Source organism: Talaromyces proteolyticus, assembly GCF_021365285.1.
Source record: "Talaromyces proteolyticus strain PMI_201 chromosome Unknown BGW36scaffold_16, whole genome shotgun sequence".
In the NCBI taxonomy this organism is placed as follows: Eukaryota; Fungi; Ascomycota; class Eurotiomycetes; order Eurotiales; family Trichocomaceae; genus Talaromyces; species Talaromyces proteolyticus.
Window position 1 is genome coordinate 174,298 of NW_025764292.1, and position 16,172 is coordinate 190,469.

Consider the following 16,172-nt stretch of genomic DNA (forward strand, 5'->3'; position numbering starts at 1 on the left):
ATATATCGTGCATATCCAACTCCATATAAAAATAAAGTTTATTGGTTTATCCAAACATGGGGCTACGTTTCATTAAACTTGAATACTAGTCCATCACTATCAGGCTCATGTCCTGGATGATCTTAACGAGTTTGTTTCCAGATTTCGATGTTGAGAAGGTAGCCGTCGGCCCTTCACTTCGCACTAAAGTCGCCTTCATTCACCCTCATCTCCCTATTAATAGTCCCTTGAACCATGTCCAAGTTACAGCCATTGAAAAATAAACACAAGTCTTACGGAGGTAGAAATTAGGTAGGAAATGGCCTTTCGTTAACATACTGATCCCACATCTTAGCTGAGTTTGAATGGGATTATTGAAGACTACATTTGATGTACCGGAGCCTCATGGATTCTATGGATAGTATCATGTTCACGAAGTTGCTTCGAAATATAGGTATGTATATATATCAATGGAAAGGAGAAACAATTATTGTAATGCCGATCAATTTTTTTCTGTTGTACAACCTGGTCCCTTGTTGAATCTACCTTCAGCAACTTAAACCCTTCCTAGCCATGGTACATACTGATGATCCAGATGTCATCTTCTCAAGTACTCAAAACGCCTATGTACAAGGGCATTGGTTGCCGGAGGTGGAAGCTCACTGGACGCCATTGTATCCGTTTGCGTTGCAAGGACCCTCATACCCATTAGCACTATCACATTTATCATAAGGACAGCTGTTCCAAGTAACCGCAGTACAGATACCTGTGGTGTCGCTTGAGTTGGTAAACACGCCGGGACAGCCGTTTCTGTAGCAGTCACCGAGGTAGTTCTGGCAAGTTTCCTCTGGAGGGTCCCCTAACAAGGACTATTATTATGAGATTGATTTTAAACTTATGAGAAGGGATGATGTACTCTAGCTGCGAGGGAGTAGCAAAGACCAGAGCCGCCAGGGCCGGGATGATAACTATGACCTTGGAGAACTCCATTGTTTCTTGATGGAAGCATCTAAAAGGTTTGAGTTCTTTTATTTGGTCTGTGCCTTTAGATAAGGGATACAGGGTCCTTTTGATACCATGACTTCTCTCAAAATAACTGCAACAAATCCCAATCATATTTAGGCGGAAGAATATCATAGCTGGAGAGCTCTTTGCCTACATACGCATGAGGTTCTCAATACCAAACGAGTATTGACCAACTAATATAAATTGATGATTTCAACTAAGTACCCCGGTTATCTGGGCCAGCTGATGTCACTACTCATTGACTACTGACAATCATAGTTAACATTCCCGATCCTTATGGGGCAGTTTATTCCTTTGTCCATGACTCAGTAGGCGCCGCGAACTGTAAACGAGAGTCGAAGCTATAATTTAATGCCAGATTATTCCACGGTTATTCCTCCTCTATCGGTTCCCATCAGGATTTTCTCGCCGGGCCAATGAAAATATCCTGGAATCCAGCTCGTCCCGCCCTATATCATATTTCTAATATCAGACAACGAAGATTAGCTCGGGCTTTATTCTCGATTTCCAATTTCTATTTCTATCTCGTACAGCTATTAGGCACAACACAGATCAATATCACGCGATGGGGAGCAAATTTTTTGAACAAGGGAACTTACATTGGGGACACTGCTGAATATACAAGATTACAATTCTCTGTAAAAACCGTTAACGCTACAAAAATTACATAACGGAAGCGATGACATAGCTCTCTGCAGCCACACATATCAATTGATATAACTGGGTCACTCATGTAGCGACTCAAGTCACTTTCAAGAGCATAAAAAAGTTGAACTTTGCTATAATAACAGACCACGAAATGAGAAAGGAACTGGCAATGGAGGTAGGATGTCGCTTCAATATGGTCAGAATTAAAAATGAGAACTATCCCATGGCGATAGAACAAGCTTACCAAAAGGGGCGATCATAGCTTGCGCACATTTCGCGGCCCTAGAATGAAAGAAATAGAGATATGGAAGAAATTTTACGATAATATCTGTCATTAGCCATAGCATAGAAAAGCCCGTTCCTACTCGTGTTTCATAACGGAGTTGTTAACATTGATCGTTAAATGGACTCAAAATTGTTGACCTCTTCCGTAAAACGTCCCTGGGGACGTAAAGAACATTGAATTAATTCAATTTGAAAGTAAAAAGATTTCCTGAGATATCATCAATCAAAGAATATCTCACAAGCGTATACTGCTTAAACTACTCAGACAAATACATAGAATCCAGGTCAAACACAATCATTATTAAGATGTATTTCAGTATAAAAGTCAAATTAACTAAGAATACAGCGTTTTTCCCCTTATTGTTACAACCATTATTACTTTCTTTATTTACTAATATCTTTAGGTACCAATATAATGTTAGTAATACCTGATATTTGTTAAAGTCTTACTAAAATTTCAATCAACTATAACATAATATCCACTAAGATTATCCAAATAAGATCACTTATTTTATTAATAAAATCTTAATAAACATCTATTATATTATAACTATATTACTATATTCCTCTCTCATTCTCATAGCTCCTTAGTCAATTATACCTATACAAGTAAACCACACATAACAATAAAAGCGAAATAAATCAAATACCCTATAACCAGCAGCTAGAAAGAATTGTATTTTGTGAATAAAGGGAATTGATGAAAGCAACAAGGCCAACGTTGGACAATGTTATCTTGACTTTAGGCCGGTGGTAGAGAAATATGGCTAGATAGCATGGAAGCAAATTCACCATTTCTGAAAGTTGTATCCCTAGACCCAAGAGACCACAGGTTCGTTGAAATCGTACTTTAACCTTTATTTTGCAAACATGGGAGAGAGATAGGGGTCTCATATAGCGATTGATTGTACACCTCGATTATACATTCATTGATTCATTACTGAATCAGAGTAGAGAAATAGACTAAGATATTTGCTATTATTGATATGGATTAGAATAAATTTCAATTTCTTGCAGTGTATTTCATCTTTATCCTCTGAGTATTGATATTGGAAGCGAGCAGTATAATGAAACAAAGTGCTCAAGCAACCACCGAACAGTCAAACAAAAAGCGCCACCAATTAAGGGTCGGCTTATATCAATTTACCACCCTAAATGCTGAGGACCGCCACAGCTGTCTGCTCCGAAGGGCTTAATTAAGGTGAAAGTCACAGTCGCACACGAGCAACTGCCGGAACCACCTCCACCAGTAGAAGTAGGCTTTGAGGTTGAGGTTGGTGGAACGGTTGTCGGAGGTGTCGTAGTCGGTCCTGAGCCTGGGCCTGAACTGCTTCCACTCGTTGTGACTCCACCACCTGAACTGGTAGGGGTTCCGACACCTGTGCTAGTAGGGTTTCCACCACCTGTACTGGTTGGGCCACCACCTGGAGTGGTAGGGGTGCTGCTACCATCTCCAGCTGGGCAGGAGGACGGACTGGATGAACCGGTGGTGGTAGTGGACACTGGTGAGGTTCCTGGTGTTGAGGTAGGAGTCGAAGGCGGGCTAGACGATGCAGAGGTTGCAGAGGTTGCAGAAGTTGCAGAGGTTGCGGTAGTGGACGAGCATTGCCCAGAGAATGCGGTGACGCCATTCTGAATTGCTGAAGAAATACCAGCAGTCAAACCCGTAGCAATTGATTGAAGTTCTGCTGGAACTTTAGAAACGATTGCAGTCGACAACGCGTTTGCCCCTGTCAACTGTTGCTGAAGTATTTGCAGAGTTGTGCATCCATAGCCAAGTGATACGATGTTGCTCTTGATTTTGATTAAGTTCGTGATGGTTGTGTTCACATCATTGGAAAGTGTCTGAGCCGGGCTAACAAGGCCGAGGGCGTCGGAGTCGCTAAGATTAGCAGACGCCTGAACCGTTGTGACACCAGACGCAATTATCGAGTTCAGGCTGTTAGAAGCTGAAACGATTTGAGTTGGATTGGGTGGACTAGTGGTTATATAGCCGTTTAGAGTATTGACTTGGGAATCAACAGCACTGAGTACGCTCTCGATTGAGGCGATATCACGTTTCACTCTTGTTGGCAACTGCCCTACAGTCGGACCGGCGAAGACATTGACAGAAAACCCCACTGCCAGGAGGGCTACTGTGTTACTTAGGTATTTCATTGAAATGGAAGAGATTGTTCCTTAGAAGTAAAAATTAAAAACTTTGAGAAGCGAGGGACGAAAATGAAGGATAAATTGTCCGTAGAAAGCCTGGACCGCCTAGCAGCTTCACTGAAATGAAAGTATCCCATTTATTCACAATGGACTACATCCTGTATTTATACAGGGTATCTGGGGCTTCTTGAAAACCCCAATGATCATATGTTAATATTCACCTGCTCTCATCATTGATGCCTCGGTCGCAGCGGCGTTGCATTTGCTAGGAAGACGAAGAATACCTAGGAATAATGGATTCCGCGATATTAGTACGAAGAGGTGGCTTAAGCCATAATTTGACGTTGTCGGCCTGGAACCGCTTGAGAATAATCAAACACTAAAAAATGTGGAAATGGAGACGCATGTCTCACTGAATTGAAGTGTACGATGTCGGTTCTGTCGGATGACTATTTTTTCAAACTAGTCCCAATTCAATCGTCGCCCAGTGATTCTACCGCGAAACGAATAAGTATTGCCAGGAACGCAGCAACTTTGTTGGTGGCTCGTTCAACTAGGTAGTTAGTGGGAGTTTTAGCGGCAAAACGTCGAAAACCCCCGGATTTTTCGAGCCTATTCATGCATTTCCCCTCAGCGCTAACACGGATTTGGGAGGGTAGGCTAATTCGTGGGCTTTATTCTTACCAACAGTAAGACCGTGGCGTCTGTAATAAAGCGCCTACCTCGGCGGAGCATTAACCATTGATCCAGCTGTCAGGGGCATTTTGTATGGGATCTTTCCTTCACATGGACCATAATGTTGAATGTGGCTAGTTGTCCGTTTGCCTAAGCAAGCCACACATGGTCGCTTAATATATTTATGAGCTATCGACATTGCTAGTAAAGCTACTGATTTAGGTAAATTAAATACTAGTCACGTCACCTGATGGTTGAGGATATATGGTATGAATACCTACTCCGTACATGAACTTCTTCCCCGCATTCTCGGAGGATTTGCGGATTGGAAGAACAGCAAATTGCCTATAGATAGACCGAATGAAAAACCACAACTGTGCCTCGAAGTAGCATTGGAAAATAAATAAGAGTGGCCTAATTGAAAGTGGGCGTCAACATTAGCTTCTAGAAATGTAAACAAGACGGATATCCCATGTGTATCTTCGCTAGGAATAAAAGATGTTACTCTCTAGCGTACAAGTCACAGTAAACTTCAAGTATATACCTGTTGGGTTTTTTTTCAGCTTTAATTTTGTCTCGGTCGCGGTAACAGCTAATTCTAAATTCGGTTAACTGAGTTCATTCATGGCCACCCTAGATGGCATGTCCTGGTGTATTGTAAGCCCAGTGAAGTACCACATGACCAACACGTGCTAATAAACTGTACGCCTCTCTTGGGTGGACAGATTCGATACATTTTAGGCGAGCCAATCGATGGCAGCTGGCGTTGTACTTTCTGCGAAAATTTCCAGCCACTTCAACAGTTGTTTAGTCGAGTGGTTGACAAATTCTCACTTAAAATTAATATTACCTGTTGGAATTAATTTGTGTGGTATCTTTCACTCAAGATTCTGCTAGAAAGCCCTTCGTTATCACATATGAGAGAGCATCTCCAAAGTTCAAGCTATAACTGGAAAGCGAAAGTTGCCACTGAGCAAAATGAACCCGAAGATTCCTTGTCCCTATGTAGTGTGTAGAAAAAACCAGACTCAGAAAGAAAAAAAGAAAAATTTCAATGTGAGAGCTCCTAAATATTCACATTTGATCATCATTGCAGGTTTTTGCATTTCGATTATGTTGTCAATTCTAGACCGAAAAGTAGATAATGGAAGATAGGCTAATTGGTTCTATCCTTTAACGAACAAGCATATCACTCGACGGCTAACTACTTAATGTTGTGCGATTACGTGAAGTAATTTAGGAAGTCAATCATGCATGACAGCACATGTGCAACCGACAATATAGTTGGCTTTTATTATGGGGCCACATAGCTTTATGAGGATCCAAAGGAAAGTTACACTGTTGAAGTTATTTAGATCTTAAAATGACGCGAACATTCGATACGGCATCGTCAACGGTGCCAATTCTTCTTAACCTGATGGAGAAAACCAGAAACACGTATGATTTCTATGATATATGTATATACGGTTGATTGCAAAATTGGTACATGTTTTACAATGTGCGATTGTTTACCAAACCCTAATGCCAAGGGACGCTAAAGTATGTTCATAAGTTATTCTAAAGCCCTTGCCTCAGATTTCAGTGACAAAGCAGCACAGTATATTCAGGACTAAGCTAAGCGCGTGTAATTTTAATCTAGGAAGAAAAGCTTGCGATGGGGTAAATTCATGAAGACAGAAGGCTTCCGAATGTCGTTTGACAGTTGGTGCTGCTTTTATCTTGACAGCGGTTCCACATGTAACCTTTGAGCTAATAGTTGCAACTTGCGTACTATGCAAGTCACAGAAGAGCAGCCGGTGCTCACTATTCTGATAGGAAGTGGGAATGACACTGATGTCGGTCCCCCGTAACTATTTTGGGAACCCTGCATCGTTGTATTCCAAGAACACCAATGGTTATCGACAACCCCGGATCACACCTTGAACGGGAAAGACCATTGCTATAGGCGCCGTGGCGCCCAGGTCGCCAGTTAATTGGACACAACGACAGAAGTGATTCGGCGATTAAGGTCCAACAGCTCACGGGCCAGCAATACATTTAAGCTCCATTTGCTTGCTACTAAGGCTGTTTGCACCGTAGCAGTCTTCCCTACCGTCCATGTGCTTACCCCACTACTGGGTCATGGTCCGCAGCCCCCGATGATATCTAGTTCTCGCGCGACATCCACAAGACTCAACTCCAGCACTGGATGCTAGTGGTTAAGTACCGCAAGTTTGAACTGGTGCCGATGGCCGAGGGCGACTATCGGTTTGTTTGCGACTATGAGCCTGGCTGGACGCTGGAAGGCGAGCAACAGAAGCCGAGTAGCAGGCAGCTCGGTGGCTTGGACCACTGCTATGACGGCTGGTGCATGTTGCGCATCGGTTGGTCGCGCTTGTCCGAGAGGGAAATAAACCGGTGCTTCGCTGCTACGCTTGCATACTACCGGCCTCAAGTTTCACGGACACAGTGCCAGGACTTCCTCCGTCACTTCGCCAACCAGTTCGTTGACCGTCATGACCTTCACTGGCGATTGTTCATCGACAATACCCCCATCGAAGGTCGGTCTGTCCCGCATCTCCCTACACCACCGGCGGCCCTCGTGCAGCAGACACAGCAAGCGCAGGAACAGGGAAGTTTCATGCGTCGCGTGGATAATCGTAATACCTAGCAGGGGGCCTATTTCAAGGCGCAGCAACAGAACGTTGCGCTGAACAACCAGATCATGCAGAATAACCCAAACTTCGGCGTGGGTTGCGGAAGCTGATGTGGCTATTGGGCATCGGTGTTTACTCATACATAATCCTCATCCTCACTGAGACAATCAAGGTCTGAGATACGGCCACGGGAGTCCAACAATAGACCCTGAATGAGCCATTTTGTTCATATTTAGATGGTATCATTCTTACCAGGTGACACCTGTTCGTAATTCAGGTTTATATTTCAAAAGATAACAACTACGTACTATGTGTAAGTGTCTGTGATATTGTAGGTGTTACTGCTGTTTGCATATGGCTAGACTACAAGCAAACAGGTGCCTGGCAATCCCGGTAATCTGTCAATAATTTTCTTCCTACTCCCATTCAACGTCTATACATTTTGTATACATTGTTCACGAGTAATATAAAGAAGGCTTCAAGATCAAATCTTGTTTAATATCAACACATAATTATTCAAAATTACCGTCTAATATGCATTCGATTAGACAGTTATATATGTCGGTGTATCTTTCTCATATAATATCAATAATATAACTGCTTCTTGTCTGGTGATGGAAGCGGTCATGATCAACTAGGTTGATATATTATTAACTTGGTCCTGTGTATTAGAGAATTTTCTTTTCTCATTAGGGCTTATTATAATCTATTTCAAACCTTTTTAGTGTTCTAACACATGCCTGAGGGTCTAGCTAGCGGTGACCTGAGACTACAAGGCCATCTGACGAGAAAAGGATTCGCAAAGTAATAAAGACACCAAAACCCTCATGTAATTTAGTTTCTTCCTTATGCTTAGTATTCTAGATCAACGACACTAGTAATATGGATTGTTGACTGGTCCTTCTCACTATTTGAGGCATTGAGGTGGAATATTCAACATATATAATTCAGAAACGGATAATAAACAGATATGGACAAGTAGTATATCGTTATTGAAGTTATCTGGGGTGAGATCATAGAATAAATGCTATTCCTCAGTACTTGTTGAAGTAGTGATGTAATAATTGAACAAATAAAATCCCCATTTGTAGCGCAATGGATGTTACTAAGAAATCTAATTTTTTTTATTTTCTGTTGTTATTACTCATACACGTAACTAGTATAAGGAAAGGTTGTCAATTAGTGAAAATAAGCCTGAGAGAATAATAAGCGAATTCCTTATTAGTAATGCTCTAGTTAGTTACTTCCTGCATACCCTAAGTTAGTGACCAATTGTATGAGCAGAATTGCAAGATATGAATACAAAGTTAAACAGGGTGTTGACAGCTTGCCAGAGCTGCTTGATACGGTCATTGTAGACTGGTTCTAGTGTTGATTGGTGGCGTACAAGCTCAACGAACCTCTCGATACGTTAAATTAGTATTTCGTTTATCCAACCACTTTGCTCATATGGGGCAAGTGTTTTTAATTGAACGATTTAATTGATGTGGAGTATGAGCTTATGATCTACGGTCAGCAAATAAGCATTCAATGTTACACAAATAGTATGGTGGTGTCGTATGTCAGGTGAGGCTGAGTAACTACCCAAAAGAAAAATGTTGACATGATATTTTTCCGAGGATGAATACAACACTTCAACTCATATTTCAGATACGAATTCTATTATAGTACGATATTGAACTTTTCGAGATTTCCGACACTCGGTTTGAATTTCAGTCTACTGGCAAGTCCACAATCAAGTATGATGCTCTACACTATTGTTTTCACCTTGATGTCAGTAATGGTATTAAGTCAAGGAGCTGGAGACCCCTGCTACAATATGCAAACGGGGATATGTTTATTAAGACGTTTTTGATTTATCCTCAAGCTATATTAGGTACAAAAAGTGATCCCGATCTAGTTTACTAACAATATCTGTTTGAGAACTATAGGCCCACGGGATTTGTAAATCAACAACATGATGAGGTCAAAATAAGGAAGCATCATACCCGAACTTCTGCCCTGATGTCCCAAATTATGTACAATGCTGTATGACACCCAAGCGTGATGGGTTATCTCTTATTCTGCGAGCGACTTGGCCAAATGGCAACAATGTGCGATAGGCTCCTGGATGGTCATTACGCCAGGTGTGTATTCAATTTCGATATCGGTCCTCCTTAAACACCAGTACAGAGATTGCCTGAAATCGTCTAAATATTTCTATACCGGAGAGATGGCTTACAATGGATACTGTTAGTGGTAAATGTCCCGACCCAAGCGATCACGAATGCTGTGTCTACCAGCTAGAGGGGAGCAAATGATTATAAGGTGGAAGGTGGATATTGAAGTTAACTACTTTGAAACATCAGTCTTTTAATGACATAGAATTGCGTCAACGTCTTCTAGGGCTATTCCACTTAAGAAAGGTGAAAATGCGAACTGACGTCGGTCACGGGTCGTCCGCCGACGTTACATAAAGTTGAAAGTTTGGAACATCAAATTTCTCTTTTATCTCATATACAGTAAACTTTCATTCTATTTACATATTTATAACGTCGTGGTTCCAATGAAACATTTGAAGTGGAATCATTTTAGTGAGCCCAGCTCGGAGCCTTGGATCTATCAATTGCAATCCGAGTCGCCGCATCAATATCTTCTCCAGGTAGGTCGAGCAAACTATTAATGGTCCCTTTATTATGCTCGAAATCTCCGCAACCATCGGGAAAGAAAACTCGAGTATACATCATCTTAGCAAATCCAATACGCTTACCCTCCTGTATCTCATCAAGGCCGGTGCTGTATCGCTCTTGGGATGGCTCCTTCGTAATAGTCCAGTCCTCCATTTTAGTATCAGTGACCCGTAGGACCGACTCAAGCATATCCATTTGACTGATTGTGAATGAATTGATATAAACAACTTTATTTTTCAGATTTTCCAGACAACCTTGTTGAGTTTGGTCTACGGCTTGGATTGGGAGGCTAAGAAGGGCCGCAACGGCACGGCCGACCTAATATTAAAAATAGAGTCAGCGGCGAACTCCTATACAACAAACATATTCATACCTGAGGCCATGTCGAGATAGAAATTTTTGTCTTGCCCTCGTCAAAGAGAGTAACTGATCGATCCGAGAAATTGAATCCGAATGCAGGAGCGATTGCCAAGCTCCATTCATACCAGAATCCCGTGGAAACGCAGATATAGGAGCTCTTCCCAATTGCTTCGATTATTCTTCGCGTTGCAGCTAATTTCTCATTATCAGCAAGCTTTCCAACTATGTTCACATCGGATTGATTCACGCTTTGGCTGAAAGACCGATACATCGTTAACTAATGCCTCATTTTCTGTATCCGGACACCATTCATTCGGCAGTATCCATTTCACATTTGCCTCACCAGCAGCTTCGATAAGCCGCTTCTCGGTCTCCTTGGGGGTGAAGCCACTTAAGGTAATTACTAGAGCGTCCTGGCCCTTGAGTGCCTCGACGAGCGTGTCGGGCTGATCGTAATCAACCCTTTTAACGATTACCCCGTCTGGTAGCTTGCTATCACTATCCACCCTTGTAATTGCCGTGATTATGTGCTTTCCGGTCCCTAGCAAGGCCTCGGCCATGAACTTGCCACTATTACCACCTGCCTGTCGTTTCATCCTCGGCATTAACTTTATAAACATCGAATGTATTGGCAGTGTGATGTGACTTACCCCGACAACAGCAACTTTGCTGATGTAGTTTGAGACAGGCATTATCCAAGACCTGTAGGCTCGACAATGCAGGCGTTGGTTTATAATTATCAAGATAAAAAATAATAATTCATCTATTGTGAGGTTTTATGTGTGCCTTTCAAACTCTTATAAATGTAGGTCAATCGAAGGCTCATCAACGACCTCCGGTCTAGTCTCGGCGTTTATCGGGGTTTAGCAATCGTTACATATTCATACCCAGGTTCAAAATGAAATGGAACTAAGGAAAAAGGAATAAACTCTTATTTGCTTAACAGATCATTGATTCACCCAAACACCAAACTCCCCACCTTTTTCGGCCGATCTGGTCCGTTCGAACAGTTCACCTTTACATATATGTCAGTGGCATTGATTCAATTACGATGCTGTTACACAAATGGCAAACTATTTGGACTTTCAGGCCCTCGTCCTGTCAGCCTAACGCTTCAATGAGTGGAATGTCTCAGCTCCCAACTTTCTTTCGCTTCTCCATGCCCCTTATCCTCACACCACGACCACTGCGCAACGAGAATTCTCTGGAATACACAAGCGGCCAAAAAACGGAGTAAGTTAGTATTTGTTTCCACAAAAGAGGTTGAGAAAAATCGGGGTTGAATGTCCGATATGCCGACTATAATAATCTGTTTATAGTCGATGAGCCGTCTCGCTGTGCAGCGATATAATCGTGTGATCTGATTGGCTGCGGCTTTATCATCGGTTTTTCGGGCGGCTTTGGTACCTTCATGAAACCAAAAAAAATAACCACCCACGAGTATATATATAGGCGGAATTCATAGTGTTGGGATTTTTCTTGACACTAGGCCAAGATTCAGCCCGTCGAAATTTCAAGTCCTCCACACTGTCAACATGAGTAAAATTCTCGCAGTACTTGGCGCAACCGGAAACCAGGGAGGTTCCGTTGCCAATTATGTCGTCACCGACCCTGTGTTGTCAAAAGAATACTCTATTCGCGCCATTACACGTGACACGACAAAAACAGAGGCCCAGAAGCTAGCTGACAAGGGTATCGAGGTCGTCAAGGCGGACATTGATGAGGTCGACTCTCTGAAAAAAGCCCTAGCCGGTGCTCATACCGTTTTTGCCGTAACCACGACTATATACGATGAGCAAACCAAGGAACGTGAGGTACGACAAGGCAAAACAATTGCTGATGTGGCAGTCGAGGTGGGTGCCAAATACTTGATATTCAGCACTCTATCGTCTCCTACACTTGTCTCGGGCGGAAAGTATACCAACGTAGTGCATTTCGACTCCAAGTATGAGGCAGAACAGTACATTCGCACCTTGCCGATCAAAAGTGCCTTCTTTGCACCTGGAACGTTCATGCAGAACTTTACAACACATATGTCACCTCGTCCAGCGGGCGATGGAACCTATACCTGGCCCGGCGTTGTCAAGTCCGATACCGATTGGGCCATGATTGATATTGAAGATACTGGCAAATATGTCGCTGCAATCCTTGCTGAGCCCGAAAAGTTCGAAGGAAAGGTGCTCTCTGCGGCAACTAAAATCTACAAGACAGAAGAGCTGGCGCAAATTATCGGTCATGTTACAGGAAAACCGGTCAAATATGTCCAGGTTCCTGTTGATGCGTACAAAAAGCACCTCCCCCCAGCTGCAGCAGATCCTTTGGTCGAAATGCTATTGTATATCCAAGACTTTGGATATTATGGCCCTGGAACAAAGGAGAAGATAGATTGGACAGCAAAGATTGCAAGAGGAAAGTTGACCACGTTTGAGGAGCATGTCGCGAAAAATACCCCCGTAGGGATGCAATAGATAGTCGCTCGGATAGATGAAAGGTCTCTGGAAGAAAGCACATCAATTTTCAATTGTTTTTTGTAAAAGGACCCTAGATAATCAGTCTTATTTCAATACAAGATTATTCTTGTGGTGGGCAAGATTGGCGAAAGACAAAAATGCCTTCCTAAAGAGTGCAAGCAAGCGTATTGGGCAATCCATTCTTTAACACGAGATATAGATCGTGACCTAGGATTGATATTTGTTGTAGATGTTCTATCGATGAATAACCCAGCATCATGGCGGTTTCGCGGGGCTGAAGAGGAATGTGGTGTTCTGTTTGCCAAAGCCCTTTGTAAGGCCAACAATTTGACAAGGAGATTGATCTTACCAGACACAGATATGAGCAGCCAGCACACAAGGAGCGAAATCCACAATACTTACCAAGTTAAATCAATAGTAATAACTTCTTCGCATCAGAAACGGCCATGTTGTTGGAAACAGAACGTCACGCCGGCTAAAAAAGAAGAGGCAGTAGGGACTTCCCGGGAGGTCGCGGTGTCTCCTTCCTCTTTAGTGCTCGCAGAACAACACGCTGACCGCTCGACATACTTGTTCTAGGCGACTCCCTGCAATGTCTCCCTCAGTGCAGTGCTCAGGCTGAGTACATCTTCTCCGCCATTGCCATGTTGCCCCAACGAGGTTTCCTTGAGTCAAACGTCGTCATATCTCCGCGGATAACTCCTTCACATGGCGACAATTCAACAACCGACTCACAACAAACAGAGCTTCTCCCAGAAAACTATCCTAGTCCACCAAGTGTGATATTTTCAGACACAATGAGCCCGGTTTCCTCGTTTACTCCGCCTCGACTTGCCTCAGTCTCATCTCCTCACATCATTTCCAAGTGGCCAACCATTGCGCCGATAGTAATTAGCAAGATCGAGGATTTATCACTGGACTGGGCAGCAGTGGAATGCTTCTAGCGCTGTCAAATAGATTCCGGTCTACAAAACGGGGAAATTATAATCATTGTTACCTTGCGAAAGATGCCCTCTATCACTCACGATGTGAATAGAACTTTGGACAACATCACACGCCTATCTGGTCTTCCAGTAGGACTAGAACCTAGAGACCTGCAGAGGCAGGCTGACCCCAACCCTACTATTCCATATATGCATTTCGCTCCTGTTGGAAGCACAGTCTCTTTGAGGAAAGGCCTCGATAGTGCCACAGAGACGACTGCTGGAGGTATTGTAGAGCTCCTGGATAAGGATGGACAAGTGAAAAATAGGTGTATTCTGACGTGCTGTCATAATGTACCTTCATTCTAACCACCTCAACCCTCTGCGATTGATCTTTATTCCAGTAAGTCTGTCCTAGCGCAATAGCATCATTAACCAAACTGATAACCACGGATAGGCGCCCCACGACAACCAGTGAACCATTATGGCACCATTCGTTGTGCTTATCCAAGTGAGATCGCACATACACGGATGATGTCTGAAATGCGAGATAATAGAGCCGTGATCAGGAAACAAATAAACGTACTTAATGAACGAGACGAAAACTTACAGCCCCCCGAACAGACCGCGCCTCGGAACCAGGTGATGAACACTCTGAAATTTATAAACGACAACCTTGCCCAAAGCTATGATTATTTGAATAATGTCGATTGCAACATCGGTGAACTATTGGTTACTTCAGATATAGGTAATCACCGAGGCCATCATCTTGATTGGGCATTGGTCTCGTTGCGCGAAGATCGGTTTCTCGCAGACGCGGCAAATATGGTCCCCAATATTCTGACACGAACTGAGACGACCATCCAATTAAGAGACTGGGTCGACGAGCCTCTAGGTGGAAACAAGGTTCATAAAGCGAAGTACGGCAACCATATCGAGGGTGTGATTAATCCGCCGCTCAGTTATGTGCGTTTCAAAAACAGCGATGGAACTGCATATAGGACGACTGAACGGGCAATTGTTCCCAGCATGCCCTACAAGGTCTTCAGCGAGCTGGGCGACTCGGGAACTTGGGTTATCCATCGCCTTGCCAATGCTCTCGTTGGAGTAATATGGGGCGGCAACACTCGTCTTGGTATATCCTATATTACCCCAATTAAGCATATCACTGATGACATTACGCGTAATACTGGCTGTAGGGTCCAACTTCCGAATGGGAAGGAAATTTAGGAAAGCTGTACTTGAGATACGTGTAAATTATGCCGGAACTATTTCCTTTTGATCAACTTGTACCCTTGGAAACAACAACCATGGCTTGTATCTGTGGCAAATAGGAACCAAAATGCGATTACAATCCCACTTGAGCAGAAATCAATCATTATTTATGTAGAGTGTTTATAGAGAATTAAATTGCCAACTACTCGCTGAAGAATATTATCAAATACATATATGAACGGACTGCGCCGTTCTGTAAACGACACCTGGATTCTTACATCAATCCACAGATTTTACACTACTCAATGCTGCACAATTATTTCTTGTTTTCTAATATCTCTCATGCTCTGTTAGCACCAAACCTTTTAAACACGATCAATTGATCTACGGCTGTCCCGCGGACTCCCTTGTTAGCTACGGATGTCACTTATTATTTATTCGTTTGGGACTTCTGTTTGTCTAGCTACTCAGATAACACCTCACGGAAAATAAATTGCCATCATTAAAGATAATCCACTCATGAACTGGCTGTTTAAACATGCTATAGATAAGCCACAGAGCACCCGACTCGTTACAGATAACCCTAACTTGATGAGTGGGCTAAGGCAGGAAAAGATAAATCTTGGAACACGTAAAGGCAGGTTTTCTGCAATTTCATCATAGATACCCCTCTCACTTTCTTGATGTCACATTTAGATTAAACAAAATTGAAGCTGTCATGCGTTACTTAGAATGGGTACTGTTAATCCAGAGGTGTTTTAAGATTTGCATCTAAGGAGCGATATTTCTTTGGAACTTTCTATTTATAAATGAGCTTAACACACAGAGCACATAGCAGAATAATAATCGGTAATATCCTACCTATGTAGAGCGTTTGGTAACGCGTGTTGCCAGGACACTGCGTCGACATATATATCACCCATCAAGACGTATCAAGAATTTTATGCAAAACCAATGCTTCTCTGGCTGATTAGGACATGGACGGGAGCTTATAAATGCATATCATCATATCATGTCTGCATAGACCAAAGGATCTATCCATTCATCAAAGTCTATGTCATCGATTTGTTGGCTTGATAGAGAGGTCAGGTTAAGGGACTCCAGACTCCCCTGACTGTTATTTACCCGAACGTA

At 42.8% G+C, this 16,172-nt stretch overlaps 5 protein-coding genes across 5 annotated transcripts; 3 read left to right on the forward strand and 2 right to left on the reverse strand.

The window, feature by feature from the left end:
• Window positions 1-2,956: 2,956 nt before the first annotated feature.
• On the reverse strand, window positions 2,957-4,077 carry BGW36DRAFT_330734 (hydrophobic surface binding protein A-domain-containing protein; the record flags this gene model as incomplete). Its single annotated transcript, XM_046212820.1, has 1 exon — window positions 2,957-4,077. A coding segment is annotated over one exon (996 nt), but the record flags the coding sequence as incomplete, so codon positions are not given.
• A 2,875-nt stretch (window positions 4,078-6,952) lies between these two features.
• Window positions 6,953-7,414, forward strand: BGW36DRAFT_365544 (uncharacterized protein; the record flags this gene model as incomplete). Its single annotated transcript, XM_046214663.1, has 1 exon — window positions 6,953-7,414. The coding sequence occupies one exon, from the start codon at window positions 6,953-6,955 to the stop codon at window positions 7,412-7,414; it is 462 nt and encodes a 153-aa protein (XP_046065436.1).
• Window positions 7,415-9,970: 2,556 nt separating this feature from the next.
• BGW36DRAFT_433774 (uncharacterized protein) lies at window positions 9,971-11,121 on the reverse strand (the record flags this gene model as incomplete). Its single annotated transcript, XM_046221318.1, has 4 exons — window positions 9,971-10,387; window positions 10,443-10,621; window positions 10,677-11,013; window positions 11,080-11,121. 4 exons carry the CDS (start codon window positions 11,119-11,121, stop codon window positions 9,971-9,973), a joined length of 975 nt encoding a protein of 324 aa, XP_046065437.1.
• Window positions 11,122-11,892: 771 nt separating this feature from the next.
• On the forward strand, window positions 11,893-13,052 carry BGW36DRAFT_391567 (uncharacterized protein). The gene has a single exon (XM_046217608.1). It carries the CDS (start codon window positions 11,965-11,967, stop codon window positions 12,895-12,897), a length of 933 nt encoding a protein of 310 aa, XP_046065438.1. The 5' UTR covers window positions 11,893-11,964; the 3' UTR covers window positions 12,898-13,052.
• Window positions 13,053-13,907: 855 nt separating this feature from the next.
• BGW36DRAFT_433776 (uncharacterized protein) lies at window positions 13,908-15,053 on the forward strand (the record flags this gene model as incomplete). Its single annotated transcript, XM_046221319.1, has 2 exons — window positions 13,908-14,109; window positions 14,281-15,053. The coding sequence occupies 2 exons, from the start codon at window positions 13,908-13,910 to the stop codon at window positions 15,051-15,053; spliced, it is 975 nt and encodes a 324-aa protein (XP_046065439.1).
• Between the last annotated feature and the right edge of the window lie 1,119 nt (window positions 15,054-16,172).

What these genes read in the sequence shown, in the direction of transcription:
- BGW36DRAFT_391567 (XM_046217608.1), top strand. Translation starts at nt 11,965, where the DNA reads ATGAGTAAAATTCTCGCAGTACTTGGCGCAACCGGAAACCAGGGAGGT.